Below are 13,430 nucleotides of genomic sequence, written 5' to 3' on the forward strand. Positions count from 1 at the left end.
GGATCGAGCACGCATTCCGGGAGCGCTTCTGCCGAGTGGGACTCCCGTGTGAGCTGTCCTCATAGTCGTCTCTGCTGCTCGCTGTGACACTCGCTCACCGGGCCCATCGCTGGCTTGTGGGAACGTAAGACTCCAACGAGCCCCGGCTACCCCGCGCCTCCTAGGAGCCCGAGGGTCGCGAGTCCGGGAAGAGGACCAGCCGGGCGTGTTTGATGGCTTCACTGAGAAGAGTCAAAGTGCTGCTGGTGTTGAACTTGATTGCCGTGGCTGGCTTCGTGCTCTTTCTGGCCAAGTGCCGGCCCATAGCGGTGCGCAACGTAGACGCCTTCCATGAGATCCGGCCGCGCGCTGAGGTTACCAACCTCAGCGCGCACAGCGCCAGCCCTATCCAGGATGCGGTCCTGAAGCGCCTCTCGCTGCTTGAGGACATAGTGTACCGGCAACTGAATGGTAAGGATGCTTACTGGCGGGGCTAACCTCGAAGTCCTACGCGTGGCATGTCGTTCTGGAGCCGGCGGGGCGCGGTACCTCCAGGTTCTGATTTGCTCTCTTTTCTCTCCTTGACCTATCTCAGGCCAGGGCTGCTGGAAAGAACTTAGCTGCTGCCTTTCTGTGCCTCAGCCGTAAGTTTGCTTGTATGGTGGAAACATCGTGCAAATCACGAAATCTTGCCCTCTTGACTCCAGCTGGAGCGCAAATAAGGCACTAGCCGAGGTCCAGGAATGAAATAGCTTCGATTGCGCTGTGTTTAGTAGGGGCCAGACAGGGAAGGGATGATTGGAGGGCTTCAAAGTCTGCAGGCAAATTCAGGGCCAGGAGTCCAGGAGCTAATGCGCTTGGGTAGTAAGTTGGGTGAATGCATATGTCATTGCTCCTTGGGCAGGCTGCAATCCAGAGGATAACAACAATTCCTTCTTCTCCAACACCTTGAAGGACGCTGCTATTAAAAACACACCTGGTTGCTCACCCAGAGTTGCCACTAGGCGGTTGTTGAGAGTTTGCAATGGGCTGAGAAAGCGGGATTTTATAGTGTGTAGCAAAGAGAAGTGGAACATTCAGTTCACACAGTCATGAGAATCTGGCACCCTTAATATGCCCTCCTCTGAGGCTCGGAAGTGGGAGACTTTTCCCGGGCTCTTTGCAGTCTGGTCCGGGGACTCATGGGTGATCCTTGCAGTCTCCAAGGTCAGGGTGTAACCACTGTAGGAGTCAGCTCTCCCAGGCAGATACTGTACCTGGGAGAAGCTGTCAGCGCCCTTCCAGAACTTCTAATTCAAATCTCACACTACAGAGAATCCTAATAAAGGGCATAGTCATCTTAATTAGTGCAGTTCTTGCTGAGTGCCAGGCGATGTGCAAAGTCGTTTGTAGTGCATTAATTATTTCATTGTTGACATTAATCCAGGTAGATTCCATTCCAGCTCCTTTCTATTGTGGTTAAGGTTCATTTATTCGATTTTGACTCCTCTCCACTGCCAAGCTGCCCCATAAGGTTTTGGAAGCTGTCATTTTTCTGGATAAAGATCACCAGCTCTTTTTCCTGTGGAGTTGTTGGGTGGATTTGAACCGGCGACCTTTTGGTTGACAGTTGGGTGTTGAACCATGATACTACCAGAGAGCTCCATGGCTCCAAATTAGAAGTGAAAACATGGAGTTTGAAGAGGTTGCCCAGCATCCTGCTACTAGTTAGTCTGCTTGACTGCAGGCTACTAAGTGCCAATTTCTGTCTCTGGTCTAATAATTATAGTCGCCACGAATCACAATTGCCTCATGCCAACTAACAGCGGCATTAAAGTTGATGAAAAAATTAATACCTGTAGCTTCAGACACAGCTTTCTACCTGTGGTAGGTTCTGTCTCAGGAAGAAAGCACCTCACTGTCTTTTTCACAGTTGAGGGTCTAAGAACAGCTAGGGACCCAGGGGCAGACAGCCAGACCTGTCTCTTTCCAGATCTGTGATGATCCCTGCTGGGCAATTCATGTGTTCCAATACCTAGACCTTCTGAACTCTGTTTGATAAGTATCCAGGAAGTGGTATTGGTGGTTTTCTGTCATCGAGTCAGTTCCGACTCATAGCAACCCTCTATAGGCTTTCTGAGGTTGTAAATCTTTATGGGAGCTGAAAGCCTCATCTTTCTCCCTCGGAGTGACTGGTAGATTTGAACTGCTGACCTTGTATCTACTGCACTACCCGGGCTCCTAGAGTATCTAGGAGAAGCCTTGAGTCTGTGTTTGTGTCTGTAGCAGGAAGCTGCTGTCCTCTGACCACCCCACCCCCCTACACACACACACACACACACACACACACACACACACACACAGTAGCCCTCTAAAGCTTTGCTAAGGCTGAGTTCTGAGTGTCTACAAATGGCACAAAATAAACCAAAACACCACAGTTCGTTTCTGCAGGAATAAGAAACATATGGACCCCTGCTATAGAAGTATCCATAGGACCCCAAAGGGAGAGAGTACAAGAGCTATGGGTTCCTCCAGTACATGTATGGGGTCACTTAACGTCCTATATGGTGGTGAGGGGAGCATAACTTCAAAAACTTTGTGGAAAAATCCCATTGTCTTTTAATGCCACTTTTTGAGACTCTCTTTTATGTCTGTGGTTTCATAAGTAGTTCTGTTTTTGTTTGTTTGCTTTGAGCGAAAGTAGCTCTCCTTTTGTTTTTTTATTACCCCTACTGAGACATCAGTGGCTCAAGCCCACCATCCGCTCCTTGGGAGAACAATAAGGTTGTCTGTGCCCTTAAAGATTTAAAGTCTCAGAAACCCTATAAAGGATTTGTATGAGTTGAAATTAACTCAGTAGCCATGGGTTAGTTTTAATGGTTTTAAAGATCCCAGGCTTTTGCAGGATTGGACCATGGTGGGATCTTGGTGCTTAGCTCCGGGTTTGTCTGGTGGGCAGACTGGCAGAACAGTGGATCGGGCTTCCTCTTGCTTTGTTCTCATACTGCAGCTCCATCAACCACTGCCCATTCCTCCAGTGTCCATTGGCAGCTTCAGCAATGAAGACGACCTAATTCGGGCTCCCACAGGGTTTTAATATGGTGTCCGCATAACGCCAAATTACAGAATGTCCTATTTCGCAAAACGTAATGAAGATGTTAGATGACACACGACTGTACTGGGCTGCACTTAAAGAGACAAGGCTATTTTAATACTCATTTTAATGAGAAAAGGTAAATATGATATGACCCAGATCTCCAGTTAATAACGAGGAGCCCTGGTGGCGATCAGTTGCTAACCAAAAAGTTTGCTGTTGGAACCCACCCAGTGGCTCTGTAAAGATGACAGCCAAGAAAATTATTGGAAACAGTTCTGTGCTATAACACATGAGGGCACTATGAGATGTGGGCCATCTTGATGACAGCTAACAACAACAACGTGGTGTTCACTAAGTTCCAGGTACATACGTACCTAGTGGTAGTGGTTATGTGCCATTGAGTTGGTTATAACACATAACGATCTTGAACATGGTTTCTGGGGCTATAAATCTTTATGGGAGCAGAAAGCCTTTCTCCTGTGAAGCAGCTGGTAAATTTGAACTGCTGACCTTTCGGTTGACAGCCCAACTCAACCCACTTTGCTACCAGGGCTCCACGTACATAGCAGGGGACTTGAAACAGTTCCATGATTTTTTAATTCCATTATCCACAATCTTTTCAAAGCCCCCTGATATATGAACTCAGAATCTATGATGTAAGTAGAGCCGTGGGTTGTTCAACTGATTTGCACTTGCCTACAAGCAGTTCAAGCTCACCAGCTGCTCCTCAGAAACCCTGTGCAGAGTCGCTATGGGTCGGAACCGACTCAGTGGCACTGAACAACAACAACAAACCTAAAGGTTGGTAGTTCAGGCCCACCCTGCAGTGCCACAGAAGAAAAACCTTCTTCTTTTGTTGTTATTAGTTTTTGTCCAGTCAGTAGAGTCAAAGGAAACCCTGTGGAGCAATTCTACTCAGTGACATTTGGGGTCTCCATGAGTTGTAAGTCACTGAATGACTATGAGTTTTTTGGGTATATGGTGGTGGTTGTGGTGGTTGTATGCTGCTGAGTTGGTTCTGTCTCAGTCCATAGGGTTTCCTGCATAAGGTTTCCAAGGCTCTAAATCTTTTCAGGAGCAGAAAGCCTCGTTTTCCTCTTGAGGAACAACTGGTAAATTTGAACTGTTGACCTTGAGGTTAGTAGCCCAGCTCGAAATCCACAATGCTATCAGGGTTCCTTGGATATATGTTGTTTTTGTTAAGTGACTTTGAGTCAGTTCCAATTCATAGTGACTCATAGTATAAGGTTTCCAAGGAGCCGCTGGTGGGTTTGAACTGCCGCCCTTGTGGTTCGCACACAGTCCAGTGCTGATCCTACAGTGCCACACCAGATGCTATTTACTATTTTTCTGAAGTTATGTGCTCACATCTGCACGGCTAGCGAGTTTCCAAGCCAATAACACTCCACCAGCCTTCCTCAATGTGTAGCTTCGCAGAGTCACCTGGAGGGTTTGTTAAACTCGTATTTCTGGGCCCCACCCCATGTCTGTCTCTGATTCAACAGGTCTGGCATGAGGCCCAAGAAGTTGAATCTTAACCAGCTGTGGCCTGGAACGATGATCTAACACCCAGCCAAGCTAATGCAGAAAACCCATTGGAACATATCCAAAAGGGCTGGGGCTCTGGCGTCGTTCTGGGTGCTCTTCTGATGGACAAGCAGTTCTCTGGGAACTGGGAGCGTCTTGATGTTCACTCCATGGGTTGGAGGCTATTCGATGGGCAGGCTGAGGTTTCCTGTAGCCTCTGAAGAGAAGCTGGCATGAAGATCCAGTTGAGAGCATCTCTAGGGCAAGCCCGGGATTCAGGCTGCACCTGGGCAGATGTTATCGCCTAGCTGGGTTGAGTGTTAATTTGTAGTGTCCTGCATGCAGTCTGTATCGAAAAAAAGTAGTGAAAGTTCTGAAATCTTCACCACCCAACTCCCCTCAGACTTCTGTCTTTTGGTTGCAGGCATGATGCTGCCCCAGGCCAGCTTGGTTGTTTGCTACAGTGGGAGGGTGGAGTGGGAGAGGAAGAGTCTCTCTTAGATGGAATGCAGAATCTCCTGTTAACTTGCTCTGTTCATTGCTGTTGAAGACGGAAATTGGACTTCTGTGGGAAATATACAGACTTCTGTGGGATATATACAACAATAACAACAACAATAAAGTTTCCATCAAGTCAATTCCAATTCTGGGAGACCGCACAGGGTTTTCAATGGCTGGTCTTTTGGAAGCAGATCACCAGGCCTTTCTTCTGCATCACCTCGGCATGAACTTGAACCTCTAGCCTTTCTGTTAGCGCATCAACTGTGTGTATCACCCAGAGACTTTTCTCAACCTACCAAAAGAACCCCAAACCAAACTGGTTGTCATCGAGTCAGTTCTGACTGGGCGACCCCATATGTATTTACAAGGGTTAATGTTTTAGAAGTAGATTTACAGGTTTTTCTTCTAAGGTTCCTTTGGGTGAACTTGAACCTCCAGTCTTTCAGATAGACCATATGTACCAGCAGAGACTCCTCTACTTGTTTTAATTGGGATTGATGGAGAGTCCCTTTGCTCCTAGAACAGGGGACACTGTGAGCAGCAGTGTCCTGTGGAAGATGGGACCACATTGTATAGACTGTTCTTGAATCTATCTTGTCAACTCTGAAGAGGTCCAAACAGAAGGGAGCGGGGAGGACTCGACTGTCACCTAAAGGCTGGCAGTTCAAACGGACTCCGTGGGGCCAAGGCAGAAAGAGCTGGCAACTTGCTTCCATAAAGATTATAGCCAAGTAAACCCTGTGGAAATTCTACTTAGGGGCCACGGTAAGGTGGGGGCAGGCTTGAAAGCAGCTAACAACAACAACAACAAATATTCTGTTGTGTGACTAGAACACAGCAGTTTGTCCATTCATCTGCTGTGGCAGTAATCTTTTAACAGCGTTGCCGCCTCTGTTTGCTCAGATCGCCACTCCCCCCTGAGCACACTTTGGCTCAAGTTATCAGAGAGGAAACCAAGGCATCCCAGTGGCTCCGCATCTTCCATTTCCGTTTCCCCATAAGGTCAGCAGTTCAAACCCACCAGCTGCTCCTTGGAAACCCTATCCAAGGTCACTATGAGTTGGAACTGACTTGACGACACTTAACAACAACAAAAGGAATCATGGACAAACATGGAGGCCCCATGTGTGTCAGAGTAAGAACTGTCTGTAGGATTTTCAATGACTGAGTTTTTGGAAATAAGTTGCCAGGCCTGTCTTCCAAGGTACCTTTCGGAGGACCGGGACCTCCATGGTTGCTTTTTTCCAGTCTGACACCTTCTAAAGAGTATGTAGGGGCCAGCACTGCAGTGAGGTGTGGCATTCCGGCCCTGTGCAAGTCCCAAGCCCGGGTCTAATTGCCCACCCCTTAAGAGAGCCCCTTTCTAAGGTTCCTGAAGGGTGCACGTCCAAGTTCCACCGAGCAAGCCTAGGGCAGGAAGAGGAAATGCAATTGATTCAGGTTGCTTCCAAATTTAGATTTCAGGAGGATATTGAATAGAAGCAGGGTTGCTTGGAGAAATTGAAAATCTTTGTGGGAATGAAGAGAAGTCAGAATTACCTCTTCATGTGTTGCCCCCAAGCCACACAGGCTGACGGAGCTATGGTGGGAACTGCGGAAAACCCAGACATTTCTAAATTACCCCATGCAGCCTGGCAGCCTGACCCACATGCCAGACTCAATGAGCCAGGGATGGTTAGTTGGCACCCAGGGGATGAGATGGGGGTTTGCTCCCGCAGGTCTCCAGGATGGGGTCAGACAGAGGTCACAGTTGTTGTTTTTTAAGTTGTGATGAAAATTATATTAAAAACTATAGACCAGTTCAGTGATTTCAAATGTACAATTCAGTGATGATAATCTTCAAGTAGTATATTCTTGGAGTCCTAGTATGGCACTGTAGGATAAGCACTGGTTTGTTAACAGCAAAGTCGAGGGTTCAAATCCACCAATTGCTCCTCCGATACCCAATATGGGGTTGCTATGAAGGAGTTCTGGTAGCGTAGTGGTTACAAATCAGGCTGTGAACCTCAGGGACAGCAGTTCGAAACTACCAGCTGTTCCGCGGGAGAAAGATGACACTTTCTGCTCCCGTAAAGATTTACAACCTCGAAAACCCTGTACAGACAGGGTCGCTATGGGTCCGAACTGACTCCACGGCACATAACAACAACAACAACAAATGAGGTGGGACCAACTCAAAGGCACTTAATACCAAAGAGTATTCATTCTTGCTAATCTTTTTCGTATCATTCCATCACCCATTAACATAAACTCAGTAACACCTAAGCAAAACCTCTCCCTTCTCTCCTGTCCACTCCTGGTAACCACTAATAGTTTTTGATTGCTTTACATTTGTTTTAGGAGCCCTGGTAAAGTGCTTGGCTGCTAACCGAAAGGCCGGTGGTTTGAACCTACCAGCCGTCATGCGGAAGTACCTGGTGAACTGCTCCCGTAAAGCTTACACCCCAAATCAAACCCATTTCCCTGGAGTCAATTCTAACTCAGAGTGATGCTATGGGTCTGTTCCATCGGGTTCCCCAGGCTGCAAATCTTTAGGAAGCAGACAGCCTCATTGTTCTCAGAAGGAGCAACTGGTAGGTTTGAACCGCTGAACTTTCAGTTAGCAGACAAGTGCTTAACCATTGTGACCAGAGGTCCTTCCTGTAAAGATCATATCATATAGGACAGTTCTACTCTGTTCTCCCATACCAAAACTAAAACCAAACCCACAACCATCGAGTTGATTCTGTCTCAGTGACCTTGTAAGGGTTTCTGAGACTGTGAATCGTTATGAGTAAACAACCTCATGTTTCTCCCAGTTCTGTTCTATGAGTAGAGACCACCTTTATGGCCAACAGCAACAAGAAGAAGAATATATTTGCTTAAGCAACAGTTAAGTGCTTGCCTGCATGCAGGAGGCTGGCAGTTAGAACTAACCCAGCGGCTCCATGGAGAAATACAAGATGATTCACTTCTATAAGGATTGTTGTGGTCAAGTACCATTGAATCAGTTCCGACTCATAGTCACCCTGTATAGGGAGGATTATTGAAGAGTGGCTAGTGGGTTTGAACCACTGATCTTGTGGTTAGCAGTCCAGTGCTTATCTTACAGTGCCACACCAGGACTCCTTCATAAAAACTACAGCCTTGGAACCCTTATGGGGGAGACCTGCTTTGTCACATAGTGTCTGTTTGAGTTGAAATAGGCTCAGTGGCACCTAATGGTAACAACTACAACAACATACATTTCCTTATTTGATATAAGTGAGATTCTGTATGTCCTTTTGCAGTGGACTTATTTCACTCAGCATGAGGTTATCATGTTGTAGCCTGACCCAGGACGTCACTGCTCTTGACGGTTGAGCAGCATTCCTCTGTGTGGATGGACCACATTATCCATTGTTCTGTTGACAGACACTCAGGTTGTTTTCTTTGGGCTATTGTGAACAGTGCTGTAGTGAGAATTGTGTACGTGTGCCAGGTCTTACCTGTGCTTTCAAATCTCCTGGGTATGTTTACCTAAGAGTGAACTAAGTGAGTCATAAGAACTTTGTTGAACTTTTTGAGGAATCACTAGGGGGATAGCATTTTAAAAGCCCAACTTCTGGATGCCATGAGCTGTCTGGTGCTCTCTCCCATCTGCAGGAAAATCGATGTACCCCTAAAGGTTACAGAGGCTGGGTGGTACCAGCTTACCTGGCAGGGAGGAGATGGGGTGTTAGGGCCACGTTCACATTAAGATCAATCCCTGCAGAATGTCAGAAGGAAGCCAGGCAGGGAGTGGCGTCCCTGGTGCCTGGGCACACTTAGCCAGGCTCTATGGAAGGCGTGCCCGGCAAGGCCAAGGCTTGATTGTTGTTGTTGTTGTTGTTGTTATGTGCTGTGGAGTCGGTTCCGACTCATAGCGACCCTGCACAGGGTTTCCGAGGCTGTAAATCTTTACGGCAGCAGAAAGCCTCACCCTTCTCCCGCAGAATAGCTTGTAGTTTCGAACTGCTGACCCTGAGGTTCGCATCCCGATTCATAACCACTATGCTACCAGAGCTCCTTGGTTGCTCACCCCTTAACCTTCAGTGCCTGAGAGTGTCTGGAAGCAGCTGCCCCTCCAGGAGAAATGGGGAGCCTGGTGCTTGGAGAGTCCTCGGATCAGGCACATCTGTGTTGGTGGCCAGTGTGTGTGACAGGAATCCTGCCAGTAGGGGCAGCTGCTGCCTGCCCGCCCAGAGGAACAAATCCAGCCTCTCTGACTGGCCTTTCTTTTGCCATATCAGGAGTGCCATCCTGGATAGGAGGAAGACTTGGTCGTTAGACCTAAGAGTGACAGCGAGATGAGGTCTGGGCAGACTGAGCCCTGGGTCAAATTTAGAAGCAATCTAAGATTAGATTGAATCCTAGCTTGCATTTGGTCAGCTCCAATTCATGGTGGCCTTATGCACAACAGAACAAAATGATGCCTGGTCCCAATGTGCCGTCAGTCCCTTGACTGTGGGACAGACTGTTGTGTGAGCCGCAGGGTTTTTACGAGTACCAGGACTTTCTTCCTAGTCTGTGTTAGTCAAGGAGCTCTGCTGATACCTGATGAACATTATGTTGTTGTTGTGAAGTGCTGTCGAGTTGGTTCCGAACCATAGCGACCCTATATAGGGTTTCCAAAGAGCAGCTGGTGAGCTTGAACTGCCGATTGCAAGGTTGAGCATTACAGCAATGTGTAAGTCTCCCCTGACAGACAGGCAAATCACGTACCTCCAGGAATTTAGTTTCTCTCTTGGTCAGAAGAGCAAGACTGTGTTGTGATGATTTAAGGAGAGAAGGGCAAGTTTCTCAGTGTCTGGTCCTTGGGAGAAGCTTTGTACAGGGAGAGCTGGGTTTAAACACAAGGTCTGAGACGTTTTCATTAGTGAACAAGGGATGGGACAGTAGTAACCAGGAGCCAGATGGGTACTGAGTCACAGGAAAGGATGGAAATGACAGTGGTCCAGACCAGGAGTCTGGGAGGCCAAAAACAAAGAGCTCGTCTCCAGTTTAAACCAGGGCCAACCAGCTTCCTGAGGATAAGCACTGGACTGCCAACTGCTAGGTTGGTGGTTCAAACCCACCAACTGCTCCTTAGAAACCCTATTCAGGGTTGCTATGAGTCAGGACCAAGTCAAGGACATTTAATAACAAAGACAACATATATCTGGAATGGAAATGCAAATTATCCATCTACAGGAGGTGGACCCGGAAGGAACCTTTAATCACATACCAGGACCCTGCCCCTTCCATGATTTTGTTATTTATGCCGATGATTTTCAAGTAAAATATATACTAGCTCAGATCCTTTTCCCCCTAAATTTTACATATTTACTTTGTTGTTGTTGTTGAGAATATGCACAGAAGAGCATACACCAATTCAGCAATTCCTGTTGTTGTTGTTGTATTGTTGTTAAGTGCCCAGTCAGTTCCAACTCATAGTGACCCTGTATAGAAGGGTTTCTGAGGAGCAGTTGGTGGGTTTGAACCACCAGCTTTGAGGTTCAAGCCGACCTGTGGTCCTGTGCTTTACCCCCAGTGCCAGAGCTCACAGCGACTCATGTCCGACAGAAGCAAACACTGCCTGTTCCTGAACCATCCTCACAAACATCCCTGGATTTGAGCTCATTGTTGCAGCCATGGTGTCAGTTCCTTATGTTGAGGGTCTTCCTCTTTTTTTGCTTATCTTCTACTTTAACCAGCAGGATGACCTTTTCCAGGGGCTGCCTCCTCTGGATGAACATGTCTGAAGTACAGGACACCTAGCAAGTATGGCCACCCTCCCTTCTAAGGAGCGTTCTGGTTGTACTTCCTCTAAAACAGATTTGTTCGTTCTTCTGGTATATTTGAAATTCTTCGCCGACTCCGTAATTTAAAGGCATCAATCCCGACTTGCACAGTTTAGTACCATTGATTGCATTCTTTCAGTTGCACAACCATCCCTACCCCTCCTTTCCCGAAATGTTCCTCACCATTCAGAGGCTCTGTGCCCCTTGAGCTTAGCCTAGCTACTCTTTCAAGTTGCTTTTATCAATTTGATTCCATATAGATAGTTCTTAAAAGAGTATAATGCTCAAGACAGACCCTTAAAAAAATTTTTTTTTAAACCAGTTAAACTAAACTGCAGTTCAGTGTTGAGATGACTTCAGGGGATATTTTTGGTTTAAGGTTTAGAGATGATCTCTGGGCGATAGTTTCAGGGGTTCCTTCACTTTCTTTGCTATCAATCTTGAATCTTTTGTCTCTTTCCCTCGCTCCCTCTCTTCCGGCCATTCTAGTATCCGTACGCTTAAATAAATGCAGGAATGACAAGCTTAGGCTATTACTAGTAGCTGCTCACAGGCCTGTAGACAGTTCTGACGTGTGGATGACAATCGGCTTAGCGACTGATAGAGAAATTTTCCTTTTTAATAATGTCCCTGTCACTGCTAACTGCAGAATGTTACCCCTGCCATGCATGAGTAATAAACCGCTGCCGTAATTACAGGCGGCGGCATCTAGACACCAACGACAGTTAATAGGGAGCCAGGATTCCAGAAGAGCTTCCCCCTGTCCTAGCCTCAGACAATGGCTAATTGTGTGATTAGTGTTTACTGAGGGGTGGCTGCTAGGCTTGTGAAGTCCTGTACCTCCCTGGGAGAAAGCACTGGACAAGTCTTACTCTGTTCCTAGGGGACAAAGTTTCTGCACCTATAAAATGCAAACTGCTCACTCTCAGATTAGGGATAATGTCCCCTCCCTGCTTCTTATTAAAATCTCAATTGTTTCTCCAAGAACCAGTTTGAACCATCCAGTTGCCATGTAGTACGTTCTGACTCATGGTGAATCCATGACTTGCAAAATAGGACTGTGTTCTGTGGGCTTTTTCTAGATTGTGCTCTTATGGATCCAGGTTGCCAGGTCTTTCTTCTGAGGTACCTCGAGATAGACACCAACTACCAATCTTTTTGTTCATCACTGTTGCCCCACCTAGGGACTCCAGTTCGGAGTAGGAGTGAGCTGGTTTGCTCCCACCCGCCCCCCTCCCTTGGTGAGAACTTGCCTTGGCAGCCCCAGATATAGTATCTATGTTGTAATACATACCCAGGTGGGTCTACTGTATACATCAAGCTTACTTTGTTGTTGTTGCTGTTGTTAAGTGCCATCGAGTCAGTTCCAACCCATAGCGACCCTGTGTGTAGGCTTGTGCATAAGGCTTCCAAGGGAGTGACTGATGGGTTTGAACCACTGACCTTGTGCCTCAAACTGACTCTATAGTCCAGCGCAGGACTCCTAGGGATCTATTAAAGTGATCTGGGGATCTTGTGAAAGTGCAGATTTTGATTCAGCATTTCTGGAAGGAAGGAGCCCTAGTGGTGCAGTGGGTTAAGCATTGCATCACACCCTCCAGCCTTCCTGAAGGAGAAAGATGAGGATGTCGGTTCCTATAAAGAGCTAGAGCCTTGGAAACCCCAGAGCAGTTCTATTCTGCTCTCTATGGTCGTCATGAGTGGGGATTCACTTGATGGCAATGGGTTTTGTCGTGCCTTCCTCCCCTCCCCCATTCCCCAGGCCCTTCCTCACTCTCCATTAGGGTGGGCCAACAGTCCTATTTCATTGAAATTTCATCAAAAAGGGGAGGCAGGCATGATTTGCTGTGGTTCCAGGAACGGTGAGATCCCCATCTATGTAGCACACATAGTCTGAGCGCATCTACTAAAGGTTGATAGTTTGGACCTACCCATCAGCACCATGGAAGAAAGGCCTGGCAATCAGTTTCTATAAAGGTGACAGCCAAGAAAATCCCACAGAACAGTTCTCTGAAACACACAAGATTCTGGACAGGAGTGGGTTTGAGTTGGGTTAGATTTGCGGTGGAAATGCATATTCTTAGCAGGAGGCAGAACCGGACTGAACCACTTCAATGAAACCCTTCATTTTCCGAAACTCTCCGTGGCCATCTTGTCAGAATGCATTATCCCTTCTTCGAAACTCTTACGGTTTTGGGTTCACGTTGGGCTGCTAACAGCAAGGTCAGCAGTTCAAAACCACCAGCCTCTCCTAGGGAGAAAGATGTGAATCTCTGCTCTCATAAATATTATCAGCCTTAGAAGCCCAATTCAGGGTCACTATGAGTCAGGACCAATTTAATGGCACTTAACAACAACTACAACTTGTCTGTCTTGCATTATAAAGGATGAGTCCCAATAATTTGCTTTGTTGTTTGTAAGCGTCCTCCATTCTGTTCCAATTCATAGAGATCATGTATAGGGGGTTTCGAGGAATACCTGGTGGGTTTGAACAGCTGGCCTGTGGTTCACAGTCTAGTGTTGATCCTACAGCACCACACCAGTAACTAGAGAGTAGATTTATTTTT

The 13,430-nt window shown here is 47.0% G+C and overlaps 1 protein-coding gene across 1 annotated transcript in view; it reads left to right on the forward strand.

Moving 5' to 3' along the window:
• Positions 1 to 212: 212 nt before the first annotated feature.
• The window catches only part of WBSCR17 (Williams-Beuren syndrome chromosome region 17), a 648,608-nt gene continuing 635,390 nt past the window's right edge, over positions 213 to 13,430 (forward strand). Inside the window, exon 1 of the mRNA XM_006859716.1 lies at positions 213 to 450. Coding sequence (XP_006859778.1) covers positions 213 to 450 — 238 coding nt within the window. The remainder of the gene's footprint in view (positions 451 to 13,430) is intronic.

The sequence above is a fragment of the Chrysochloris asiatica genome, unplaced genomic scaffold, assembly GCF_000296735.1.
Source record: "Chrysochloris asiatica unplaced genomic scaffold, ChrAsi1.0 scaffold00034, whole genome shotgun sequence".
In the NCBI taxonomy this organism is placed as follows: domain Eukaryota; kingdom Metazoa; phylum Chordata; class Mammalia; order Afrosoricida; family Chrysochloridae; genus Chrysochloris; species Chrysochloris asiatica.